The sequence below is a fragment of the Nothoprocta perdicaria genome, unplaced genomic scaffold (genome assembly GCF_003342845.1).
Source record: "Nothoprocta perdicaria isolate Ctin4 unplaced genomic scaffold, notPer1 scaffold_16, whole genome shotgun sequence".
NCBI lineage: Eukaryota > Metazoa > Chordata > Aves > Tinamiformes > Tinamidae > Nothoprocta > Nothoprocta perdicaria.
In genome coordinates, this window is record NW_020454760.1 from 4745370 (window position 1) to 4770950 (window position 25581).

General features: G+C 43.1%; 1 protein-coding gene across 1 annotated transcript; it reads right to left on the minus strand.

Moving 5' to 3' along the window:
* Positions 1–7981: 7981 nt before the first annotated feature.
* Positions 7982–13445, minus strand: LOC112944052 (myosin regulatory light chain 2, smooth muscle minor isoform). The gene is made up of 4 exons (XM_026035383.1): positions 13385–13445; positions 9975–10172; positions 9513–9674; positions 7982–8406 (listed from the first exon to the last, which is right to left on the minus strand). Exons 2-4 carry the CDS (start codon positions 10156–10158, stop codon positions 8234–8236), a joined length of 519 nt encoding a protein of 172 aa, XP_025891168.1. The 5' UTR covers positions 10159–10172; positions 13385–13445; the 3' UTR covers positions 7982–8233.
* Positions 13446–25581: the final 12136 nt, after the last annotated feature.

Sequence of the window (25581 nt, forward strand, 5' to 3'; positions counted from 1 at the left end):
CGTTTCATGCCGGGGCTTGGTGAGATGCTGGTTCGTGTCTGCAGGTCTCGCAAATGAGCACTCCCCAAGCAGTGCTTGCACTTGTGACAGGCTTAGGGTATCTTGCAGGCTTTGCTTGCTTGTATTTCCTTCATAAACGCTTGGCATGACGCATAATTTCAGGGTTATTCTCTGCAAAGTGTGAGTGGCAGCAAAGCAGCAGAGACACCAAGATAGTAGCAGTGTTACTCAAGTCCTTGGTGATAATGTTGAACAGCTGAATGGTGTGTTGAAATTTAGCTGTGGAAGTAGCCATTTGATTTATCGGAATCCTTTCATCCGTTGCTTTGTGTGGAAGCAGTGCTGCACACACAGCCCTGTGTTGCTGTGTGCAGGTAGGACTACTTGCTCCACAGGGTATCAGTTTCTAGTGATGCTGTAAATGTGTGTAATGCTGTTAAGGACTTTTAAAAATGGTTTGTTTTACTTGATATGAGTACCTGTGACACAACTTTAAGCTAAGGGAAAAAATCAGCTACATTTTCCCCACAGTACTAGGACAATTTTTACTCAATGGCAGTTTTTTAAAAAATGTGACTCTTCTTAAAGCTGCATTGGCTTGTGCTTCAGCCCCGAGTTAAGGTGATCTGTCCTTTGACCAGGGCGCTCTATCTGGTATGTTCAACCTCACTCTGGAGGTTTAAACCTGCCCACGGCTCTGGGCACTGCTTGGCTCCTTGCAGCCCTGTGTCCCTAGGGATGCACCCCTGGAGGGGAGCAGGAGCTGGCTGTAATCTCACTACCCCATGGCTCACTGGCTGCTTCCCAGTCGCACAGCGTTAAGGTAGTGGCTGCTTCTAGAGCTCCTATGAGCCCTGATCATGCTCTCTGGCTGCATGTTAGTGTCTTGCAGAGTAGCAGGCCTGGTCCTGAGGATGGTCTTTGGGCCTCCTTGGAAGCAGGAGGTCAATGTAGGCAGCTCTGGTGTGGTTTTATGCAGCCTTTTGAACTGCAAAGCAGCCTGCGATCTCCACATCCTGCCCCTGGAAGTAGGAATGAAGTGTTTGAGCAGCTGTTCCAGAGTTTGTCATTCCCAGCTTCCCAAGGGCAGATGGGCGCTGGGGAGGTCCAATGAGTTTTCAGACTGTGGGTTTCGCACTTAGTACTGCACCAAGAATTGGTGCCATCTAGTGAGGAGCTTTGTTTTCATACAGCATGCGTTTTGTGGCGTGGAAAAAAAAAACGATTGCACTAGCACATTGAGCAACATATGCCAAAGTGCTATTTTTCTTGCTTATTTTTACTTATTTTATTCGTCTTGTCCATTCTTTGCCAAGCTGTTGTTCCTATGGGCTATGTGCACCGTCTGCTCCATCGAGGCAATAGTGCTCCACAAGTGGGAGCCAGGGAATGAGTCTGCTTGTCTGGAGTGATGGCGCATTCCTTGCTCACAGGGTCATCCCCAACACGTGTGTCAGGCTGTATGCAACTCCGAGGAGCACAGTGTGCTAGCTGTGATTGCTCAGGATGGAGTTTTGTTCAACATTCAAGTCACTGGGTCTACACAAGGAGGGGAGAATCATTTAGCATGAGGTTAAATTAGATTGTCCAAGTCTCAGCTTGATTCTTCTGTAAGTCAAAAGTGGCTGTTAAAGTGGTGATGGGGAATCCCAGTAACTTTGTTTTCTTCTCATTCCTTCTGGTTTCCCTAGGTGGAGCATCACTGGGAGTCCTCCGAGGCTTTCAAGAAACCAGATGCTGACAGGTCTCCCATACCAGAGTCTTTGAATTGATTTTATCTTTTTATTTACTTATTTTTTTAATCTTCCAATCTTATCCTGTGACTCTCTCTCTCTCTCTCTCTCTCTCTCTCTCTCTCTTTCTTAAGGAGAGGGAACGCTGGGGGCTTTTAGGCTAAGTATCAGCCCATCCCCAAGGGAATGCATCAGCAATGGCCATGTGCAGGTCCTTGGGAAAGAACGAAAGTTGTGGAGGTGTATGAGGCGCTCCCTGAATCCTCTGCCAGCATCTCCTATAGCTCACAGGGGGAAGGGAAAAATTACCAAGAACCTCATGTAGTACTCAGGAACCTTGAAGAATGTCTTTCATGAGCTGGTCCTTTAACTAATGCAAATTTAGCATCCACAATATCCTTTGCAAAGGATATTGCACTTTGCTACATGAAGAACCTTCTTTTTGCATATTTTGAACTACCTATCTGTAGTTTTATTGATGCCCCAGCATTCTTCTCTCATTAGAAGAAATGTTAAGGCTGGATTTTGCACCCATCTCATTGAAGTTATATTTGCTTCTAGAGAGCTCTTGCATGTCCCATCAGCTCGAGCAGACTGAGTCCTGCTTGTGCAATTATTTTTATACCTTTGACCATCGTAGATTTAAGACCAAGGGTAAGTATACACAGGAACCAAACAAACAGAAGACTTTAAAAAGGAGACCAGAAGAGAAAGCATATTTTTTAAAAAAGTTTTCACATTGAAATAAGAACTTAAAAGCTGTGAAATCTCAATAGTGTGGAAGATTTTTACCAGTTAAGAGATTTTGCTGAGCATATTGTCACTGTTGGAAAAAAAAAAGGCAAATGCTAATTAAAGAGGTTTAGCATTGAGAGCACAATGAAAATTGAATCTATGCAGATTTCAATCAAAATATTACGGCAGTAACTAGGTCACAACAGTCATTTAACAAAAGCATTTTTGAATGTTAATCTCTTCACCTACTTTTGGGGATCAGCCCTCTGCCTTTCCATCCCCTCTGCTTTTTCTATCCCCTCCATGATTTCCAGCTGGCATTTTTGTGTGTCAGTCAAGCTACCACACACACAGTGCTGTGTCAGGCAGGGCTCTAGTGTTGTTCATTTAGTGATACCGAGTATCCCAGAATTGTTCTGGAGTTTCTCTAACAGCAATTGCAGTGCTGGGATCAAAAGGGACAATATTTGAAAAGCTACAGGTGAAAAAAAGAGTTTCTAGAAGTAGATCTTTTCTTGGGTCTCTCAGAGGGCCTCAGAACAAGACTTCTGTCCTGAATGTTTTATCCAACTTTAGAAATGTTTTAATCCGCAGTGTGATCACTTTAGGAATGGGCACTGAAGTGTCTTTTATGAAGTATTGAGGAACTGGACTCAGGAGAAAAGGGGCGCTCTGAACTCATCCATTCCTGAGTCCAGAATCACTTATCTATAAGCAACGTTTTTTTAGAATAAGCTGAAATGCCCTTAGGTTGTTGATTTCTCCTGGATTTTTGAACCTTCTGGCCTGTTGTGTGCATTAAAGACCTCACCGTACAGCCGCTTGTGCCATATGCCTGTCTCTGCTTCCTGTGCCAGCTGCTGAGCTGCAATACTTTTAACCAAATATGGGTTTCCCTCTCCCCTTTTTTTTTTTTTTTTGCATTAATTTATACAGAAGTACTGCAAAACACTACGAATGCACAATACTAATGCATAAAGTGCAAAAATAAGCAAGTGTTGATAAGGTGTCCTTTGCAAGAAGACGCTGAAGCCTGCAGTCTTGCAAACGCACATGTAATTAATTATGCTAAACCTCAGCAGGCTGTGGGTTAAGTTAGAGTTTGTGTCTATTCGATGTGTATGAACAAATAAGGAAGAAGGCAACGTGCTCAATGCCTGGCTGGAGGCCTGGAACAGTACTTGAAAACATACCCAGAAAACAGGGAAGAGCGTGTTTGGCCAGATATTTGGCATAAAAAGCCTGCTTGTGGCCGTTTTCTTATTAGCATTTCAAAACCAGTGTGCCCTTGTGGAGTGAGACACACCAGCAGCATAAATCTCATCACTTGGGGGTGATTAGCTCACAACTTAGGCAGATGAGGAGTCTGACCATAATAAAGGAAATGATACAGGAAAAAGGGTGCTTTTTAGGTACCATGCTAAGTCAAGGCTCAAGTTCATTGTCCCTCGTGCTAGCTCCTGCAAGTGATGATTAAACCAACTGTATTTTAACAAAAATTAAGATTCTTGTACCTGCTGCTTTGAATGTTGGGGAAGTCCACTGTTTCACACTAATTTGTAGCCTTTTAATTCACAAAGAGATAATATCTGTAATGTGCATTAGCACAAACAAACAAACAAGAAGAAGCCACACAGACTCACACAAACCCCCCGGGTAGTTACAGTACTCGTAACCGACTTGGAGGCTTCACCAGGGCATAAGGCAGGTTTACTATGGACTTGACTCACCACTGCACACTGAAGGAGGCTGCCTGTAAGAAGTTGTTGGCATTGAGGCAGTTTGATATCCTGTTTTCCTCTTACTTACATGCTTCCAAGAATATGTAAAAACATCTCTCATACATGGTCTGACAGTATTTCTTGGCAACAATCTCTGTACATATTTTTTGCTTCTTAAAATGAATGTATCTCAATTTTAGAAAACGGAACTCAGAGCATAACAAATACATGCCATGCGTTTTTTTCCTCCCTGTACTACTTTTCAGCGCTTCATGGTAACTTACTTTGAAACTACATTTTTAAGGTGCATTTGCTGATTTCTCTGTTCTTCATTATTCCTGGTTTCTGCAATACCGTGCCTGTGCCCATTGTCCCTGCCATCCTGAATCATCTTTTTTTTTTTTTTTCTGAAAAGAGGACATCAAAAAATGACTGGAGAGTTTAAAAATCTAAGTTAGCAAACTAAAAAAGGTGCATGGGTGCACATGCAATACCAATTGCAGATTAACTGCTCCTGACTCCGCTTGGGTTGCTATTCGGGTTTCCGTGGTCCGAATGCCTTCACTAGGGTAATGGAGCTATTCTTTGCCATTGGAAGCTCCATGGGAACGTATCAAATAATACTCTGGTAACAAGGAAAGGCCCTGGGCATGGGCAATGTGCTCTGCCAGCATTTCAAAGGGCCGCCAGCTCCCAAGGCGGACACGCAGGGGCGAGAGCTGCTCTCCTGCTATGGGACGTTGCCTCTGCTGCGCTTTATTTCTGCACATATTGATGCTATAAACAAGAACGCAGTCTGACAGCTCTTAGTTCCATGTGTGTGTACACCCCCTTGGTGCCACGAGTGTGTCACTAAGCTGGTAACGTAAAGCTGACCTAATGCAGCGAAATGCTCAATTATCTCATTGCTGTATTGTGTTTTATTTGCTTAAAGGTAAAGAGCAGAAATAGGGGTATTCTAAGTAGTCCAAATGGTGCATAGTCCAAGTATAGGCAGCAGCTGGGAGAGATGGGGAAGGGAGAAAAGGGACAAACACAAAGGCAAGCACCAGGCGAGCGCGCCCGGCAGCGCTTCACGCCATCCCCGGCCCCTGCGGCCTTTCCTCCCCACGCTGCGGTGCCTCTTTGGCTTCAGCTTGACCTTCACATATGTCAGACCAGGGGAAATGGGTCATGTAAAACAAATTGCTGTTTTTCCAATAAAGCTATTCAGAGCATCATGTAGCACTGTAGATTTAAGAGTCTATTAAATAAAATGTACGCACCAGCCTATGAAAGTAGTTTTTCATCATAAGCTTAGTCTGGCACAGAATGTGGAGGCCATTATATTTATGAACCCCCAGGGAGAGAAGATTAGGTTCCAATATTTTGACTGCAGAACGCTACGTCTAAGTCATCGGAATCTCAAACTGTTTCAATGACCACAGTTATTTTTATTTTTGGAAGCGGATTATTGATGACACATCCCTACCCCCAAGACCGCAGCCTCAGCTGTCGGCACATTCCTAGCTGCACAGCGCAGCTCATGCTCTTATTTGGGCTCGGGGCCGTGCAGCGGTTAAGGATTTGCGCTTACGTTGGCCAGTCAACCAGTCTCCTGGCTACTCAGGAAGCCGAAGCTGGAAAGGTCACTATTAGTTGTACTTGAGCATCCTTGGAAATTCTTACTCAGCAACACGTCCCTTCCCGGTAGGGCATCTGCACCAATAGCCCAGTCCGTGGTGCCTATCCCAGAAAGGGCAGTCAGGGTAACACATGGAGCGCCCCGGGCAGCAGCCTGGCCCAGGGCAGCCGGCTCCGGGACAGGGCGGCAGCCAGGGCACTGCTGCGGGGACAGCGCCTCAAGGACAGCACCCAGCTCCGTGTTAAGCTGTTCAGGTAATCATGCATCCCGTTGGACACACTGCTCTTCAGCACTAGGTTCAGCAAGAACACAGAATTTTTTTTTTTTTTGGTCTGCTCAGGCAATTGCTAACACCTGAAGCTGATCAACAGGATCATGAGAAGAAACATTCACCACAGAACTGAAAACCAACTTGCTCTACCTTACACCATTAGGACATAAAAAAATAAGTGTTCTAATATCCATGCTTAACTGCTGCTACTGCTTACGTATGCACAGACAGACTGGATTGCAGAGCTACAAGATTAGCCCAGAAAAGGGACAGGATACCCGTTCTTCAGTTTAATGTTAGGCAGCAGCATCTAGGCAATATGTTTCTTTCTCCTGGACCCCTCAAGGCTGTTCTTAGCGCCAAGGGCAGCGTGGGTGAACGCTCTGCTGTGTGAGGCACGTGGTGCCTGGGGAAGGGGCACCGCTGCAGGCCTGCAGCCCTTCCAAGGAGCCACCTCGGAGCACGTGCTCCAAAGCGGGGAACTGCCGCTTTGGAAACATAGCAGCTGGGGCAGGCTGAAGTATTTGAGTCCCTGTAGGCAGGGAAAGAAGAAACAGGGAAATTGCCAGTGACTGCAGCACCGTTGGAAAAAGAATAGCAGGAAACTGACTTAGGCCTCGCTGGGGAAGAGGACAGCCAGGAAAGCAGGACGCGGCAAGGACGGTGGAAATGAATCAAAGTAAGTTTACTGGACAGGTTGTAGAATGAACTTGTTTGCAAAGCTAAGGCAAGATCATCGTGAAGAACAGTCCTTCTCTGAACAAAAAGATTAAGAAACCAAAGTCTTCAATGATAATGTAAGTGCAAATCATATGGCATCCAAGTGCATTTCATACTTTTACAGCCTTCTATAAAGCCTTCAGTGAAAGTAAAATTCCTATTCCTTGCGGTTTTTTAAGCAAGAACATTTGCTTCCTGTGATTTGAGATGTATTTATTAAAATACCTTGAGATATGTAAGACATCATTTATATATCATGTCTATATGATTAGATTCTCCTCCTCTTTTCAGCTTGTAGTAGCCAAAAGAAGATCAAGACATAAGCAAAGAATTCTATCAGTTTTGAAAAACTGACAGAATTAACTTCCTTTTGTATTTAGCTTGTGGGCAGATGTATAGCTGGTTTTGTAGGAATGAATCTTTTCTGCTAATAGCTCTTTCATTAAGAACAGGCAGCTGAGGAAGGTTGTGCAATCATTTACGTGAGAGGTACTTTATCTCACACAGGGTTTTGCCAAGTTAATTCTCAGAACTACTTTTGCCCCTGTTCTCACAAATGCATTAGCTGCAGAACAATAAAGCTTTATGTAGCTTTGCTGACCAAGGGCTGCTGTTAATTAGTGCCTGCACAGACTTTGCTGGGGAGAAAGATGCCTTTGCACAAATTTCTTCAACGGGGGAGAAATAATTCCATGTGTTATCCACTAAAAAAAAAAAAAATTAGCAAACAGCAGTGTAAATTTGGATATGAAATAATCTTGAAAGGCTAGGCAGGAAGTCCATCTACATGGCTAATAATCATAAATGCACCTTATTAGCCAGCAGACAAGCACGGGGATCTTCTCCATTTATTCGTCTAACTATATATATTAATCACATTCCACCTCAAAAACTTGAAATATCAGATTTCTGTAGACAGTGTCTTTAAAAACACCAACACTTATGGCTAGGAGTATTTTGTAATTCGGCAAAGCAGATGGTGGAAATGAGTTTCCCATCTTGTTTTGCAACTGCAAATCAAATATGATTAATGTAACTTCATTTGTAGATGAATAATGGAAATTTATCTCCCCACAAAATAATTTGAGGTATTCACAAAGTTTGAGGTATTTTATCTATAGCAACCTTTATTCCAAAATGTCATTCATTACAAAAATGTAAAAATCCAGCTAAACCAGAAACATTGAGATTATTTTCCTTTCATGTTCACAGATCTTTTGTCCCCACATTCTATTCCTCACAATATTTCCCCCATTTCCAGTCTGATTACACAGGTGCAAATGTGCCTAGACGGCCTGAAACAGATAAATACATTGAGAAAGGCAGAAGCTGTAAAGCTAAACGCATGCAACAAGTTCTACCAGGAAGAAACCCTCAGAAATGAACATAAGTGGAAAGTAGAGATATCTGCAGTTATCGGGAGCTTTGCTCAGTCATCCTTGTCTTTTGCTCCATGTTTCAGGATGCGTGTGAACTCAATGTAGTTGAAATTCCCCTTTTTGTCAATTGGTGCCTCTCTGTAGAGCTCATCTACCTCTTCATCTGTAAACCTGTCTCCCATGGTGGTCAGCAGCTCTCTCAGGTAATCTTCCTGAATAAACCCTAGAAGACAGTGTAAAGAAGACATTACAAAATGAGTTATTTATAGGATGCTAGAACAAGATTTTTTTATAAATAAATATATAACAACAATCTCAATACCTCCTGGCTTTGCTGCTGTGTGAAAATAAAGCTATTAAAGACCCATTTATTTAAATATACATTCAACAGAGATAAACTACAGAAAGCAGTCACCATGTTTGTTCAAGAAAGCAGTAACAATGTTCAGCTGTACTTAGGCTGCAACACAACTATAGTTGCCAAATAACCATAAACATTCAATCAAGTCCTCAAAATAATTTGCATGGTATCACTACTCCAAAAAAGTGTCATTTTATCACCTGCGCGTGTTGTTTCAAAGAATATACAAATCTGTCAAAATACACAGATCAGACACTCCTCCCAATTTGGAGGCCTATACTCCCAAACAGTACTAACAGCCTTTTTACTAAGTGTGTACTCTACGCAAAGGGACTTCAGTTGAATTAACCCTTCCTAATGAAAAAGACTAAATAAAAATGCATCAAACTTAAAACTGTTCAAGCTTCCTGTCTTTTGTGCACAACACTGAAATACCTCAAAGATCCAGATTTTTAAATCAGTGACAAAATTTCTATCCTCTGCATCTAGTCTCATAAATCCAACTTTGGAGATTATTTAAATAAAATAGCCTTCTGTAACTCACAATTCCTTTCTTTCATGGGTAACCTAATTAGCAGCCTTTTCTGTATTACTTCCCTTCTCCTTAGGAATCTAGGAAGCTAATGTCCGAGCAGCTTAATACAGACACAGGCTGTTGGTAGCAGAAGTTCTCCCAAAAAGTCCCACAGCTTTGAAGACAATGGGCAGTGCCCCTATAAAAGTTGCTCTATTAAGAAAAAATTGACATCATGCTTCCTGACCAACATTCTTTTTCTTTCCTATTGCTTGAAGTACAGAACAAAGTGCACAAAGTTTGGACTGCAGTGGTTAGAAAGGTAACGTCACATACTAAGCATGACAATTTTAACTTGCAAAGATTAGAATTTTCAGAGTTAAAATTCTGTAACTTGTAGGAATCAAATTCTGTCACAGATAAAATACATACTCTGTTAATTTTATCCACTCACCTGTTGCTTCCTCATCAAAGCAAGCAAAAGCGTTTCTGATGACATCTTCTGGATCTGTGCCATTTAACTTTTCTCCAAACATTGTGAGGAACATGGTGAAGTTTATGGGTCCCGGAGCCTCATTCATCATGGCATCTAGGTATTCATCTGTTGGGTTCTTCCCTACAAGGAAGATAATAGAAAAATCAAGACCAGACGAATACCTCATGAAGAAAAGTGTTTAATTTATCTAGCATGCATCTTCCATAGATTCAAGTCTCCCATCCCCACCCCTTCCTTTTTTCCCCTCTCCCCAGACAGTTGATTTAGAGCTGTGGTAACAGCTCCCACAAACACAACGACTAATGCAATAAGCTTACAAACTATTCTGATTTATACGTGGGAGACTTGCTAATCTGACAGATTATTAGATAGATAGATCTGATACCGAGCCCTCCCTGGCGCTCTCCTCCCCGGCATTACCAAGGGAGGCGAGCATGTCGTGCAAGTCCTCCTTGTCGATGAAGCCGTCCCTGTTCTGATCAATCATGTTGAAGGCCTCTTTGAACTCCTGAATCTGTGACTGGTCGAACATGGCAAACACGTTGGAGGTGGCGCGCTGAGGGCGCTTCTTGGTGGTCTTCGTCTTTGCCCGTTTGCTAGACATGGTGGCTGTTGGTTCTAGAGACACAGAAATGCATCTAGATTAGCCTTTCTTCTTTAGCAGAAGGGATAAAGATATAATCAAATCCCAAATTATAAACAAACATCCCCAAATACACACTCGATTTAAATCTTCTCGTGTATTTATTGTCTTTTAGTATACAGGGAAATATCATGGTAGGTCAATAGTGTACTGCACTGAAAAGGAGAATGAGTCACAAGGCGCCTGAAAGGAACCATAGCTAGGGCTTATATTTGTGGTTCAGTGACGTATCTGCATCTCTCCGAGGTTGCAAAGAGGGTGCATGTAACAGGTTAGGAGGCACTGCTGACCTGCCGTGTAAACAGTCCTGCTCACCTGGCACAAGCGAGCAGCAAATCAAACTAACGTTTTGGAGAGGGAAGGAAAGTGTTTTCAATTCTGAATATTTTGTTAGAACAGAAAGGAACAGGATGTCTTAGGACACAGAATGAACACGGACAGAGCCTAGTGTTTTTGTGAGGGTTTCTGAGCAAGGAAGAAAGGAAAAACAAAACAACCCCCCACCCCCAAAGACAGCAACAACAAAGACAACAAATTGGTTCAAAACCAGAACACTACAATGCTTGTTACACAATTAGACTGAGCTACTGCAGTATATTTGCATATGTATTTAAACAAACTGTGCCATAATTTAATTTTTAGGGTTTTTTTTTACATCTATTTTACAGTACTTTTAAAGTTTTCTGTATTGAAACTGAACTCATTTCACCTCAGCTGTCAAAGTAAACGATTTCCATTTTACATGTTATATCAATATAACAATCTGACTAGAAATGAGGCTTGCAAATTAACAGTTTCATGGTTTCTGTGTAACTGGCAAGATTAGCTACTGTTCAACTACTGTTGGTAGCATAAACACAAAAATTAGACTTGCTGAAATGCAAACATGAAGATCTCAATACTGCTACTGAACTAAGCCCTTGCTTAGCCTTCTTGCATACAACTGAACCTTAATTTTATCGTAAGGGGAAAAAGAAAAAAGAAAAAAAAAGCGGGGGAAAAAAAAAAAACTGCTATAATCCTTTCTTCAGTTTGCCGAAACCAGACTCCTGTCACCCTTGATTTTAGGATAAGCAGTTGCAACATAATTTCTTCATGTTTCATGACACTCAAGTTCCACTTGTAATCGCAAGAATATCAACATTTTTGTAGGTTTCAACATATTACCTCTCATTAATCTATACAGCTTTTTCTGTTTGATCCTTTAAATTATCTAGTCATAAATGCAATTCTAAATAGAGTCTCAGATTGGTTGCTCACAGTTGCTGGCTTCTCTAGGTATTCAGCTGAACAGACAGCCCAAAATCACTAGCTTTGAAAACCACACAGAGTAACTACCTCAGGCTTTCGGTTAATCCAATACGTACCACTCTAAAAATTAAAAAAAAAAAAAAAAAAAAAAAAATCAGTTTCCTTAACATCAAAAGACAGCCACTTTACCTTGCTTTGTATCAGATCCGGAATGCACTGTGCCAGGCATCTGGATCATAAATGGATATTCCATAGCTGTGTCTCTCTCCGTACATCTACAAACACCGTTACTGCTCTCCTCTGCTAATTCCGCGCTTAAATCTTAACGTTCACGTACAACGTCCTCCTGACGTATAAAACAATTACGCCCTGAACTAAAAATAATCTGTGAAATGCAACCGCGCATCATTTACAAACACTGAAGTTCTCCTCATGACGTTCTCTAACCACAAGCAATCTTTGGACCCCAACAACACTGCAGCACATACACGCACACTGACAGTGCCCAGAATAAATACGAGCTGCTGACATCTGGGGATCTAGAAGGTGGCTGACTGCAGGGGCAGCTGCCAAGCTGTAGGCAAAAGCTGGGTGTAACTTCAGTCTCTTTCTTACATCACTAGAAACACTTACAAGCTACTGTTAAATGTTTCCAATTATTCATTAAAAAAAAAAAAAAAAAAACTAAAAAGAGTAAAATTGTTCCCAATTTGCTCCCTGAAGTAACCTACAGTTTTCAGGATATCAACTATTCAAATTAAATTGGAAAAAAGAGAAAAAAAAAAAGTTTCTTCTCATATTAGAAAAGGTGAAAAGGCAGATTCACTGGTAGCAATATCTGTATTGCTATTTTCCTAGTTTTTCCTAAGCAAGACACTGGAGACACAGCCACAGAGCACAGAAGACATGACTCCTGCACCAAGAGGCCTATCACTACTAGCCTGCTCAGAGGACAACATTAGATTTCGCAGGATTATAGCACATTTCAGGCACAGCTACACCAAAAATGTGCTGCAATGCTACATGCAGCTCTAGGAATCTCTTTATAAGAAAAGGTTGACAAACTAGGAAAAAACCCCACCAATGTAGTGAACCAAAGAGACTGATACATGCTGTGTAAGTTTCAAGAGGTTTTTTTTCTTTTTTAAACTAAGTACAACAGAGAAACACAGTGATAGAGAACTAACCTTGTTTGACTCAAGCACAAAACTCATTAATCTTTACAAGAACACTGATTTCATTAAATAAGTAGAGATTTATATTTAGATATTCTTTTGGAGTGGAAAATAGGGTAGCTTTAGATAGAAAACAGGAAGAATTTCAGCTAATAAAAATTAAAGCATTCCACAGTAGGTAATACAAATCATGACGGGCATATATAGGCTCTGCTTAATACCATGATGCTCTGAAGGGTCTGGGTGTTGTTTTGGACACTATTCAGGAAACTTCTAACGTAAGGGTCCTTATTCACCAATCTTACCTATACTGCTGACAAGTGCTTTCATTTAAAAAAAAAAAAAAATCTTAAAAAGTAAAAATAAACCCACAGTGAATTGCAGGCGCTGTACTACAGCCGCATTAACATCTCCATGCCTATGCTGCCTGCCCTAGCATTAGGCAAGGGCTACCAAACTGCAGCAGCACACAAGTCACCTCCTGCTCCCCGCAGCGGCCCCGCGGCAGGGCTGGCGCCGGGCGCGGCCCCCAGGCAGAGCGCGGCTCCAGGGCCGCCGCCACAGCGCCCGGGCTAACGGGCACCGACAGCCCAGCACCGGCACGCAGGGCCTCTCGGGCCGCCCCCGGCCCCCGCGGAGACCCTTCCCCGCCGCCCACCGGGGCCCCAGAGCGGCCCCATCCCCTCCGCCCCGGCCGGGCTCCGGCGGACGCGCTCCCCCTGCCCCGCCGCGCTGCTGCCCGCCGCGGGGTCGCCCCTCACCTGGCGGCCGCGGCGAGGGTCGTGGAGCGAGCGCGGGGCGGCGGCGGCTGCGGCGCTTCCGGAGGGCGAGAAACCGGCAGCAACCGCCGCCCAACCGGCGCGCAGGAAGGAAGGAAGCGGGGAGGCGAGACCATCCGCCAGCGAGCGCGGGGGGGAGAGCGGCGAGAGCCGGCGCCGCGGCGGCCGCCGGCACAAGGCGGGCGGCGGAGGGCAGCAAGTCCCCGCGCGAGGCGCCCGCTCCCCTTCCCCGCCGTGCGGGCCCGGCCCCGGGCCCGGCCCCGAGCCCGAGCCCCGGCCTCGCGCCCGCCGCCGCCTCCCCCCGCGGGGCCGGCCCTTGGTGCGCGCGGCGTCGTCACCGCATTCCTGAGCGGGGGGCGGGGCGGGCCGCGCGCTGGCCTTGTAAGGACACGGCGGGAGTGCCCCGCGCGCCGTGGGCGGGGCTCGCGCCAACCGCCGCAACGGTCGTTAACGGCCGCCGCGAGGCGGCGCTCGCCCCTCACCTCTCGCCCCAACGGCCGCCGCGGGGTCTCGCCGCTCTGTGGAGACCTCCACCCTCTCCAACGGTCACGCAACCGCCCTAACGGCCCAAGTGTGAAGGGCCCTTCCCGCACTGTACGGTGTGAGGAAGGGAAAGGCTCGGCAGAGGTTATGCAGAACTGTAGGTTTTATCTAAGAGAGAGAGAAAAAAAAATGGGCATCTGCTTTGCATTTTATCTCGTTTATCGAATAATACCTTGCTTGCCTTGCCAAGTTCCCTGGCCAAGCCTCCCATGACAGGGCCCTAGGCGTAGGTAGGTCTTTCTACCTCACGCTGCGTCACATTTGTCATGTCCTTATCATCCCTCAGCACCAGTGTCTCATTTCCAAGTAACTTCTTAAGAGTTGGAGCTGTCTCGCAAGCGTCATCACTCCCAGCTATTCCCATTTCCTGACAGAAAAGCAATTGTCTTCTCAGTTGTCTTTGAATATTTGGGATGGTGGTGTATTGTGGTACAGTTGGTGGCCAATTTTCTGTACAGTTAGTAGTTAAATTTACATACATATATATGCATATATATATATGCACTGCTCTGCATATATATATGGGAAGTGCTATATTGTAGTGACTCATGGAACCTATTCCAAGTATCATCAGTAAATATTTATACCTGGAAGCAATGTTTGGAACATCATTTTCAACATTTGTTAGCCACTTATCCTTGTTGGGTCCAGAGACCATAAATAAGGCTGTGTTTTTAGCCTCATTGCCTTAAAAAAACAAACAAACAAACAAACAAAACCTTAAAACCTGCTTTTTTTTTGTCTCTATGTAATTTCGTCTTCCAAGAGTTTTTAGATCTCTGAGCCTATTTCCCCAAATTTAACAGAGTCTCACTAAACACCTCACTAGGCACCACAGCACACTGAAGTCTCATGCAGTTCATGACTATGGATGCAACATACGAGTACTGATGTGTCCTGAGGAGGAAGATACCTGCGTTAGTGACCTTACTGAGGGCAAGACTTGCACAGCTACAAGGAAAGCAACAGCCAACCAGTCACACCTGCAGCTGAGTCAGCCCCACTAGGCTTGGCTTTGGTGTGGCTCAACCTGTGCACAGCATGGAGGGGACATGGGAGCCCTTCCCAGCCTGCGACTGGGAACACAAATCCTCCCAAACATTTACTTTTTCATTATTTTGCTGTGATATTCTGTCGTAGAACAGAATTTCCTCCTTGTGATCCTGACACACGTCATTGCCCATGTCACATATAACACTTGTGCCTGTTTTGAATGACTGTTTTTATCCTTTTCTAATGTTGGCATCAGTGGCAAATTAATAAGAAATTTAGTAGGTTTAGCCTTAATAAAAGAAGGAATAGGAATCGTTATATTAAAGCCTGTGGTTTTGAAAAATGAAATAATAAATAGTATTTGATAGCAATAACTTTTGCCTACAAAAATTGGATACAATACTAATTATAAGTATATTTATTTTTATGACTTATTCTAGCTTTTTTTTGGGCTTACCTAAAATTGGAATTATGAAAAATATATGGATTAAAACATTCAAAAGATAACATGTGAATAATGAATGTCTGGTAAGGTAAGTCTGCGTGCCTGCAACCCATGTCTAGTGGGCCTGGATATGACTGTCTGCCAGGTTTAATATTTAACATAATGAGCAAGATTCGCTACACCAGAAGGGAGGACTTTAGCCTATACTCCAAATTACTATAGATAAGTTTGCCTCGTTGGCCCTTAACATTTCACGATTTTTTTTTCCTGATACATTTCTTCATGGGAAAAGGTGTGCCAGCTTCGGTTTTGAGAAGTGGAAGGAAATTTAGAGATTCACCTGATCCGAAGGATCTTTAAGATACATACCAGATGGTAATATGGATTCATGATGATCAATCCTATCTCCACAAAATATAATCATTAACTGGTTGTAATTAATACATGATTCCTTGTAGCATTCTTCTTCAGTAGCTCTCATTGAACTTTCTTAGGAAGCATCAAAATAGAATAAATACCATTTTTTAATGGTGCAACTGAAGCACAGAGGGGCCTGGCAGCCAGTAATCTATGAAAGCTTAAACACCGGCAGGAATGTAAAATGATTTCCAACAAAATCATCAAGTTAGGAGTCCATCTGCACTGGGATTTAGAAGCCTGAACCCGTGTGAAGTTCCTATCTGTGTGGGAATTTGGGAATTCTTCCTGTAGTGGCTTGTTTAGGGAGGAGCCCTAGGCTGGCTGGGTCAGCGGCATCGTCATGTGCTGCATCTTCTATTTTTCATGCTCCACTGTCGTAAGGATCTCCGTTGCTGCTGTCTGTATTCTTTTTGGTCACTTCTCATACTGATATGCTCTGCATATGGGTCGGTATATTCCACATAGCTACAATACAGTCCCGCCCTGTGGAGTTGCTGATGCTGCAACCCAGGCAGGCAGTGCCATCGTTTGCTACGAAAGTCAGGATAATATGTTCTTTTGTGATATCCAATTATTGGATAGGTATTATCGAATTATTTCTGTATGTGAAGAAAGAAAATAAATCAAAAGCTACACAATCATTGTACTGCAGAAATCACCAATACTTGTACTCAGGAAAGAAGGAATGTGCTCGGAGTTGCTACAAATTCTGGCAGTCAACACAGATCTCACACATTATAGTGAATAACATATATTTTTTAGTCACTTAAATAGTACAACTGTGACCGATAACAGTATGGATAATGCAGGAGCACAAGAGCTCCACTTAACTGCTTTTTAGAGCAACACCTGCAGAGAAGTCACCAGTGCTGCTGTTTGCTTGCTGCCTGTTGAGCTGCTTTATCCTTCTTGTCTGCTTCTTGCATGACTCTGTAGCTGTCCTGTTTACAGCCAAAGAAGTATTTTGAAAATGCATTGGAACATCACTACAGCTCAAATGAAAACAAACCAGAAGCACGCTCTATTCAGAGCCAGCCTTTTCTTCATACATCACAAGGCCATAAAAAGGCACATGAAGAACAAAATAACCAAAGTGTCTGATATGTTAAAAAAGAGAACTTTTGTGGACTGTTCTTACTGAACAGCTGGGTGCATGTAGTGGATTTGTCCTCTGATACTGCTGAACAGCAAATAACTACAAAGCAATAATTAAAAACATTGAAACAATGTTGTTTCCTTTGGTTATGGTATGTTGCATGACTTCAGATCTTTTATTTATCCTCTTTCTTTCCAGAGACATCGATGTGCATGTGGCCACATACACTCCATGAACTGAAGCAGCCCTGTCATGTGCACTGCAGGCCCTGCAAGCGGAAGGAGTCCCCGGCCTCCTACACCCGTCGCGTTTCCTGTCACGTCTGAGCCATGCGTGGCTTCGCTGCTCCTGCACCAGCCGCGGGCGTGCGGAGCCGCTGCGGATCCCTGTGGGCAGGCCGGGCTTGGGATCAGCACAGCCACATTCCTGCCATGCTGGCTGTGCAGGCCCGCAAGGCTCCCCTGTTCCTGCCCGGAGCCCCCTGTGCTGCAGTCAGTAATAACACTCTTTACAACTCCAACTGCAGTTCTTACAATACCAGTTGTAACCAGAGAGGGGAGCTCAGAATTAGGTTAGAAATGCAGAGAGGGACTGAGTCTGCTCTGTCCACAGGCGGGAAAAGACAATGTTGTACAATGGAATTGGATTGATGTTGGGTGAAAGTCTAGAAAGCCTAGGAGAAAAAGGGGAAGATGTGCTACCTGCAGGGGATTGGTACTTCAGACACTTGTGAATTCTTCAAATGTTTACCAAAATAATAATAACAACAACAACAACAACAATAATAAAAGCAACAGCAATAACAACAACAACAACAATAATAAATAAAAATGCTGGACACTTCACAGAGGGAATTCGGCTTTATTATAGCATCAACGCTTCGCTATATTTCAGTGCTGTTGCTTTTTCCCAGTCGCAGCAAATTTAAATAGGTATGTCCATGCTCTAATTATTCCAGATTTTTTTCCCTGAAAACTCTGTTTTCCTAGATATTAAAAGCAGGAGAAATGTGAAATCAGAAACTTGAAAGTTTGAGCAATTTCTCTGTTTTCAGTGGAATCAGTGTCTGCTCATTTTGTAAAATGCCCAAATATTTTTCTCTGATGTGGTGCATTTGGGTTTATGGTATTAAGATCAGTTTTCCAAATCTAATGACAACAATAGCAACAATATAACAATAACCTGCAACACAATAAATGCATTTTCTGCTTGTTTAACATAATTAGTCTCACTGTTTTCAGCAGAGGCACTTGTGTGAGTGTGAGGAGCCAGAGCTGAACTCTCAAACTCAGCTGCGGTTTGCAGATTTTCCTGTGAATCTGGATTGAATTTAAAACAGGGTAGGGTGAAATTTGGCATAAATCTGGATTGAATAAAACATCCAAATGCTTGAAAGTATATGAAAACAAATGATCTAGAGTAGACCAAGAACTGGAAAAAAATGAGTTGGGGATGAGTTTCTTTCAAACACAAAAGCTAAGGGGGAAATCGCTGTTTATGAACCCTATTCAGCAAGGGGTGAAGAAAAACGCGTGAAGTGCAATGAGCAAATGAACAAAGTGCAATTAAAAAACGAACAGACAAACACCACAAACTAAGCCTAGCTTCAGAAACTCTGGCTTTACGTCTTCCTTCCCAAGCCCTCATGATTCAAATCCACTACCATACCCCACACAAATATATGAATATCATTGTTAAGATTAGGAGCACACATGCTCTGCTCCCATATATAGTGGAGTACCCGGGACTGTTCATGCAGGAGTCACTACTGTTTGTCCCCTTGTAAAGTGGCATTTCTCTGGTGCCCCCAGCCATCCCGCTCGCAGTGGCACTCTGCTGGAAAAGCTGAGCTCAGGGAAGAGGCTTCCAGGGCTCCAGTGAGCTACTCCTCTGTCAGTTTTGTGTCTAGTTTAGATAAGGGGTATTCCTGAAAGAGTGTGTGTTAAAACTGCGTCAGTGAAAAAATAAATGCCTTTAAAATCTTCTTCTTCTTTTTTTTTTTTTTTTTCCTATTTGTAAACCTGTCTCACTGAACATTATCTGAATTTTCTGGCATCCAGCTCTCTACTTGCTTCCTGTTGCCAAGTTTTGAAGGAAATACGATTTTTCTGTTGATGAGCTGGAAACACGTCTCAAAAGTCCTTGTTCAAAGAGTCAGCCTCTGTGCCTCTTAGAGAAGAAATCCCACTTTGTTGTTTAAAGCATGAAGTCTCTGGCCATTTCGTGCTTGAAAGCAGCCTTTGACACCAGAAACCAAATGATAAGTTGCACAGCGTGTGTAACGTGACCCAAATTCTGCCGCTGGGAGGGGGGATAAGGGAAGGTGCAATCATTTTCCGAACCCTCCACCCCAAGCTGTAACCCGATCCTGAGCATCGTGGCTCTGGAGTGATAATGGTGACCAGAAATGGATTGCAAATGGTAGGGAGAACAAAGGGGGAAAAAAAAAAAAAAAAAAAAGAAAGAATGGTTTTCTAATTCCTCTAGAAAGGCAAGTGCTAAAATTAGGCCTTATTTTGCATGTCCAGCTACTTGAAGAGTAGCTGCTGACAGACCGTGCTTCCCACACAGGACCGTACCCCCAGGAAGACTTGGTGGAAAAGGGAAGTCTCTTTCCCTTCTCCTCCCATTCTAGACGTTTTGGGGGAGAGCAAAAGAGGAGCTACAGCCTGTCTGAGGAGGTGGTTTCGGGGGTCTCCTCTGGCTTTTTTCCGCCGTCCCAGGCCTTGCTGCGCCCCGCGCAGCAGCCGCTCATCCGGAGAGGCCCACGGTCTGTTTGCTGGCCCCGCGTGCCAGCGCCATGCGGTGCAGCCCCTCTCCTGCTCCTGCTCCAGCTCCCGCTCCCGCACGGCCTGTGTGGCCCTGCCGCGGGGTCTCGGGCCTGCTCCCCTGGCTCTGCCAGCCCAGGCCTGTCCCCCACCCTGGTCAGCTGCTTTGCCACAAGAAATCCAACCGCTCCCCTGGGAGCTTTCAGAGCTCATGGTCTATTTTTAACCAGCCAACCATCATCACACAATCACCAATACAACCATCACACAAGGGACCAACATCTTCTCAGTGGTGGCCAGTGATAGGACAAGGAGTAATATGTATAAGCTGAAACACAGGCAGTTCCATCTCCATGTGAGGAGGAACTTCTTTCCTGTGAGGGTGACAGAGCAGTGGCACAGGCTGCCCAGGGAGGCTGTGGAGTCTCCTTCTCTGGAGATCTTCCAAACCCGTCTGGATGCCGCCCTGTGCCCCGTGCTCTGGGTGTCCCTGCTGGAGCAGGGGGGTGGACTAGATGATCTCCAGAGGTCCCTTCCAACCTCAACCATTCTGTGATTCTGTGATACAATAGCTTATAGATTGTTGGTCTCTGCTAGCACTAGGAGAAGGAATAGACATATTTCCTCTGTACTCTGACAGTTAACAGTCCTCAAAAAAACTCTATGATTTAGTAACATCTTAAGCAAATGCATGAGAGTAGCAGAAAATCTGCCCAGCTTTAGGAAGCCACGAGTGTCTTTTGCAGGGCTAATCCTCAGGCATGGCCAGAACTCAAAGCCTGCGGCTGGGGCTTCAGCTGTCCCCAGCACTTTGGGAACCACATGCACCACCCTCCACAATGAAACCCCAAATGCGGCCTTTCATGAGGAATTTGAGCTGTTTCTTCATGGGAATTGTAAATTATAGTGGTATGCAAAATAAGTTAACTTTTTTTTCCATAGGCAAAAGTTACTATGAATAATGGAAATTGAAAAACAAATTTATTGTATGTTTAATTTTAAAGAAAATTGCAAACCTACAGAAATAATAAATAAATGCATTAAGGAATTCAGAGTCACTGAATGACTTGGTGAAAATTGTATATCTCCATGAGATATTGATAATAAAAGAAAATTGTGGGAAAAAAAACCCTAATGTGTTTCTGTTTCTCAAATATTACCATTTTCCCTTAGTGCAAATAAATTGCAGAAATGGAAACTTTCAAGAAATGCAACCTTTGTAAGTTAAGCAGCCTGAAACTTTAATTCATACTACCATGGAATGTGAAAATGGATTTGAACTATTTGTTTTGATCCCTCCCTCATAGCTGACTTCAAATTTTGTGGGACTTTGTCCAGGGCTAAAGTGGTATTTGAATGAAAGAAATGTTTTTGTAAGTACAAATGCAGCAACTGTGGCTAATCTTCAAAGAACTGTCATTAGGTGATAAATAGCAAACAGATGGTCTCAAATTGGGACCATCTCATAGAAAAAAAAAAGCACGTCTAGTGGGCAAGTGCTTCTTGTGTGTTTTTGCATGTGCCCATAAATAGTAAACAAAGATACAGTTGCTATTTTCTGTTGTGCACATTTAATCTTTGTATTGGTATCTGTTTTAGCGTACAATGAATCACCCTCAATATCAAAAAAAAACAGGCTCCAAATTCTTTCAAGTTTATCTCATAATTCAGCATGCTCTGTGTCCCTATTGCTGTTCTAATTATTCCTACAAAGATTACGCTTTTATCTGTAAGGGTATTTCTAATTAAAGAATGCAGAGATAATTCTTCTGGAGAATACCTTTGTTTTTCCCATGAGAGAGATAAATTGGGAACTGTATCCAGTGGAGTTAGCAGTGTAACAGACCATTGCACAGAGGCATGTCTTGTAATAAAGAGATCGCGTTGCAATTATGCTAGGAGGTATTTTGGGATCATGTACTCTACATGCCTACCAATAAAGAATAGAGCCTTCTGTGTGTAATTCCCTGGAATTAAATTACTCATCTAGCTCTTTTTTAATTCATAGGGGATGAGTGCTGAAGAAAGTATAAATATAAGCAGTTCAAAAGTAGAAAATTCCTGAGGAAAAAAAGAGATTTTCCTGCCTCATTAACAGATGACTACACACTCAGACAAAGGTTTTAACTAATATATCTATCAAAACATCTAAGGGTTTCGTGGTGAGACAAAAATCCTGATGGATTTTTGCCCCCTTCTTACAGGCTGTCCCTTCCCTACAGTCTTCGGAATAGTTTGCAGGCGTGCTCCAAGAAAGTAACCAAGGAACTGTGGAGACCTGCAGAGGAGCAGGCAGGGGCCCAAAGGAGGGGAAGGAGCAGCTCAAGGCTGGTATGGAACAATATCTTGAGCACCTGACACTAATTTTTCAGGGTATGGTGAAAGCCTGGGAAGGGTGGACTAGGGGGAATAAGGGGCATAGGATGGCAGGTGGAAAATTGTGCAAATAGATTGCTCTCTATAGGCTTGGTTGCAGCCTTTAAATATTGCGTAGCGCCTGGCACTGTCAAAAGTTGGCCCTTGGATAGAGTGAAGGAAAGTTCTGCAGCCACGGGGAGAGCATGGAGATGTGTGCAATGGGAGAAAACAGCTTTGCTTCGTGTCTCTGATGGACTGCAGGCTCCAGGGCTGACTTTGGTACTAACAGAATTGGACTAGTAACAGGAGAGGAAAATACAGAACTGTTTAAATTGAAGAGCTTTGTTAAAAAACAACAACAAAAAAAAAAAAACCCAAATCTGTCCTCAGAACTCTGAATGGAGCCTGGTGTCGCTGCACTACAACTGTGGAACTGGAAAGACAACACAGTTTTTAAAAGAGCAGTGAGGAATTAAAGAATGATTTTGTGGAGGAAACTCAGTATTTGTGTACAATAATGGGCCATACTACAGTCTATCAGCTGTTAGGATAGCCAGAGATTAGGCCAGTTGCCTCAGGGACATTGAGGAGTCTTCATTGACGGAAACTTTCAAGACCCAACTGGACAAAGCCCTGAAAAATGTCTTAGCTGATGCTGCCTGGAGACCTCCTATGGTCCTCCAAACCTGAATTATTCTGTGATTCTCATTCTCTATCCAAATTGCCATGCAGATATGGGCTTTACTGTATGCAACACTGACTAAACTGGCAGCATGGTACCTTAGGACTGAACAGAGTATGCACATTTCTGCAATCATAAGGCTGATTAGACAGAAATAGAGGCAAATAGAAACAAAGTGAAATGGTAGGGCACTTGTCATCTGTATAGCACTGTCCTATTTTACTAAATTATTTAAAAAACTATTTTACTAAAATATGTATCCAACTTCTGAAGTCTTTTACTTATACTCTGCCTATAATTCAGACTTAATTTTTGCAAGTGAGATTTTTGTCCGTTACTTAAAATCAACGATGACTTGCCTGGCAATTGAGTGTTCTTCGAAGTATATAAATAAAACCCAACAAAATATATATACTTTTCTTTATTTTCAGTTCAGGCATGCAAACCAGTCAGGGTAGCTTAAAATGCAAACTTTATACTGCTGTGCTCAATTCAGGCTCATTAATGACAAGTGTAATTGAAAACCACAACTGTATTTGTGCTGGATTTAGAAATTCTGCTGCTGGTGCATTGTTTTATATAGCAAGTCCCCACAGTGTTGGGCAAATTTAGAGCTTCACAGAATCACAGAATATTCAAGGTTGGAAGGGACCTCTACAGATCATCTAGTCCAACCTTCCTGCTCAAGCAGGCACACTTAGAGCATGTGGCACAGGGGGGCAGCCAGGCGGGTTTGAAGACCTTCAGAGAAGGAGACTCCACAACCTCCCTGGGCAGCCTGTTCCACTGCTCTGTCACCCTAACAGTAAAGAAGTTCCTCCTCACCTGGAGATGGAGCTTCCTGTGCTCCAGCTTATGGCCATTACCCCTCATCCTATCGCTGGCCACCACTGAGAAGAGCTTGGCCCCCTCCTCCCTACAATCTCCCTTTATGTATTTATACATGTTAATCATATCCCCTCTCAGCCTTCTTCTCTCCAAGCTGAACAGGTCCAACTCACTCAGTCTCTCGCCATGTGAGAGATGTCCCAGTCCCTTAATCATCTTAGTTGCTCTCTGCTGGACCCTCTCCAGAAGCTCCACGTCCCTTTTATACTGGGGAGCCCAGAACTGCACCCAGTATTCCAGGTGCGGCCTCACCAGAGCTGAGTAGAGGGGCAGAATCAGCTTGTTCTGTAGAACCAGACAATACCAAGATCCTGTGAATTTCCCAGATTCTGATGGGTTGGTAATGTGAGTAGTACTGAATTGCCGTGTCAGGTAGCAGGGAAAATGGGGTGTGTTTTGCCACAGTTATTAGGGGAGGCTGTTTTGTCAGAAACCAGGAAAGAACTGGAAGTCGGTCACAATCTCAAGGTTCATTTTTTATCTGCTGATGACAGTGTTTTTGTCTCCTTGCAATGATGACAGTGTTGCTGATGACAGTGTTTTTGTCTCCTTGCAGCAGCTGACCATTACTCATCTGTGTGTCCTGCCTCCTCCAACCTTTGCTTCCTTAGTGCGCTAGAACAGGCACTAGCTGCAAGGACACAGCCCACAGGCGTGAGGAAAATCACTTTTTCCTTCTGCAAACGGTTCCTCCATTACATTGCCGCTGAGTTTTCTTTCAGACTCCACATCCAATTATTTTCTTTGTGTGCCAGACTGGTCATTGATTATTTTTAAGAAAAGAATCTGAAAAAATTATTTAAAAAAATATAATCTTCCTGTCTTTTCTTCCAATGCAATACAAAAATAATTCCTTATAAGTCAATATTTAGAAGCATTTTATTTAAAATTCATAAACTTTCGTTTTTTCCAAATGAAAACGAATTCAGTATTAAACATATAAGGAACTCCAGTTTATTTGAGACAAATACAAAAATTACAAAAATAAGATTTGACATAAGAAATAAAATAACGACCCCCCCAAAAAAGGTCTATAAATAAAAGTGAAAAAAGTAATGTAATATTTAAAATATCAAATGACTGAAAGATTTGAGATACAGTATCTTAAATGTAAAATAATACTTCTTTTGAGAGCACATCAGCATATGGAAGATTTTTAGCAAATGACTTCAGGAATAGGAAGCTTGAACTCTCTGGAGAAAGCTTGTATCTCTCCAGTTACCACATCTGCACTGTGGTTTACGAAAAGCAGTAGTAACCATCATCTAAGTTAGAAAGAAAAAGTGCAAGAGAATGTTTCTTCTTACTTATTTGCAATCTCTGAATAATTTTATTTTAAATATGTCCATTGTGTTTTCAGGTAAATATAAAATCTTCATATAATTCCCACAAATAGAGAATCCGAAGTGGCAATGAGTAGGAGAGATGCCAAGTAGCTAGTATGAATCAATAAACAGATTTTTAGCAGAAAGATTTTTAGCTTAATTGGACCATGATTTGTTTTCAACATCCCCTTAAAATTACTGAAGCACTAAACAAACAAAAAGAAAATATAGGAGAGAAGCTGAGCCCACAGAACACACCGGACTGTGCAATAAACTGTGCCCTTGCTAGTGCTTTACATAGCAAAAATGGTGTATGGTTTATCCTGCCCAAGTAGGATACATCTCAGCTGTTTGAGACCTTGGTTAAGGTGAAGAAAAAATGTTCTGATGTGAAAAGAAATATCTTCTTTGTTTTATTTCTTAATGCCAAATTATGCCAAGTGTCTTGTCAATCTTCATGTCAAACCATGGCCAGCAGCATCAGTGGGCAGCATGGTGGTTTGAAAAGAGCCGTTGCACCTGGGAGTCCCATGAACTTTGTGGATGAGCAGGAAACAAGAGCCAGAATTTTAAGAATAGCACAGCTAGCTGAGGGAGGGAGCAGGTGATCAGCAGGGTGCTCTTGTCCAAGTAAAGGCGTGTGCTGGGCACCGGGAGAAGC

What these genes read in the sequence shown, in the direction of transcription:
- LOC112944052 (XM_026035383.1), bottom strand. Translation starts at nt 10,158, where the DNA reads ATGTCTAGCAAACGGGCAAAGACGAAGACCACCAAGAAGCGCCCTCAG. An exon ending in CGACATGCTCGCCTCCCTTG is followed by an intron (nt 9,675 to 9,974) that starts GTAATGCCGGGG and finishes TCTTCCTTGTAG; the next exon opens with GGAAGAACCCAACAGATGAA. An exon ending in CTTTGATGAGGAAGCAACAG is followed by an intron (nt 8,407 to 9,512) that starts GTGAGTGGATAA and finishes ACTGTCTTCTAG; the next exon opens with GGTTTATTCAGGAAGATTAC.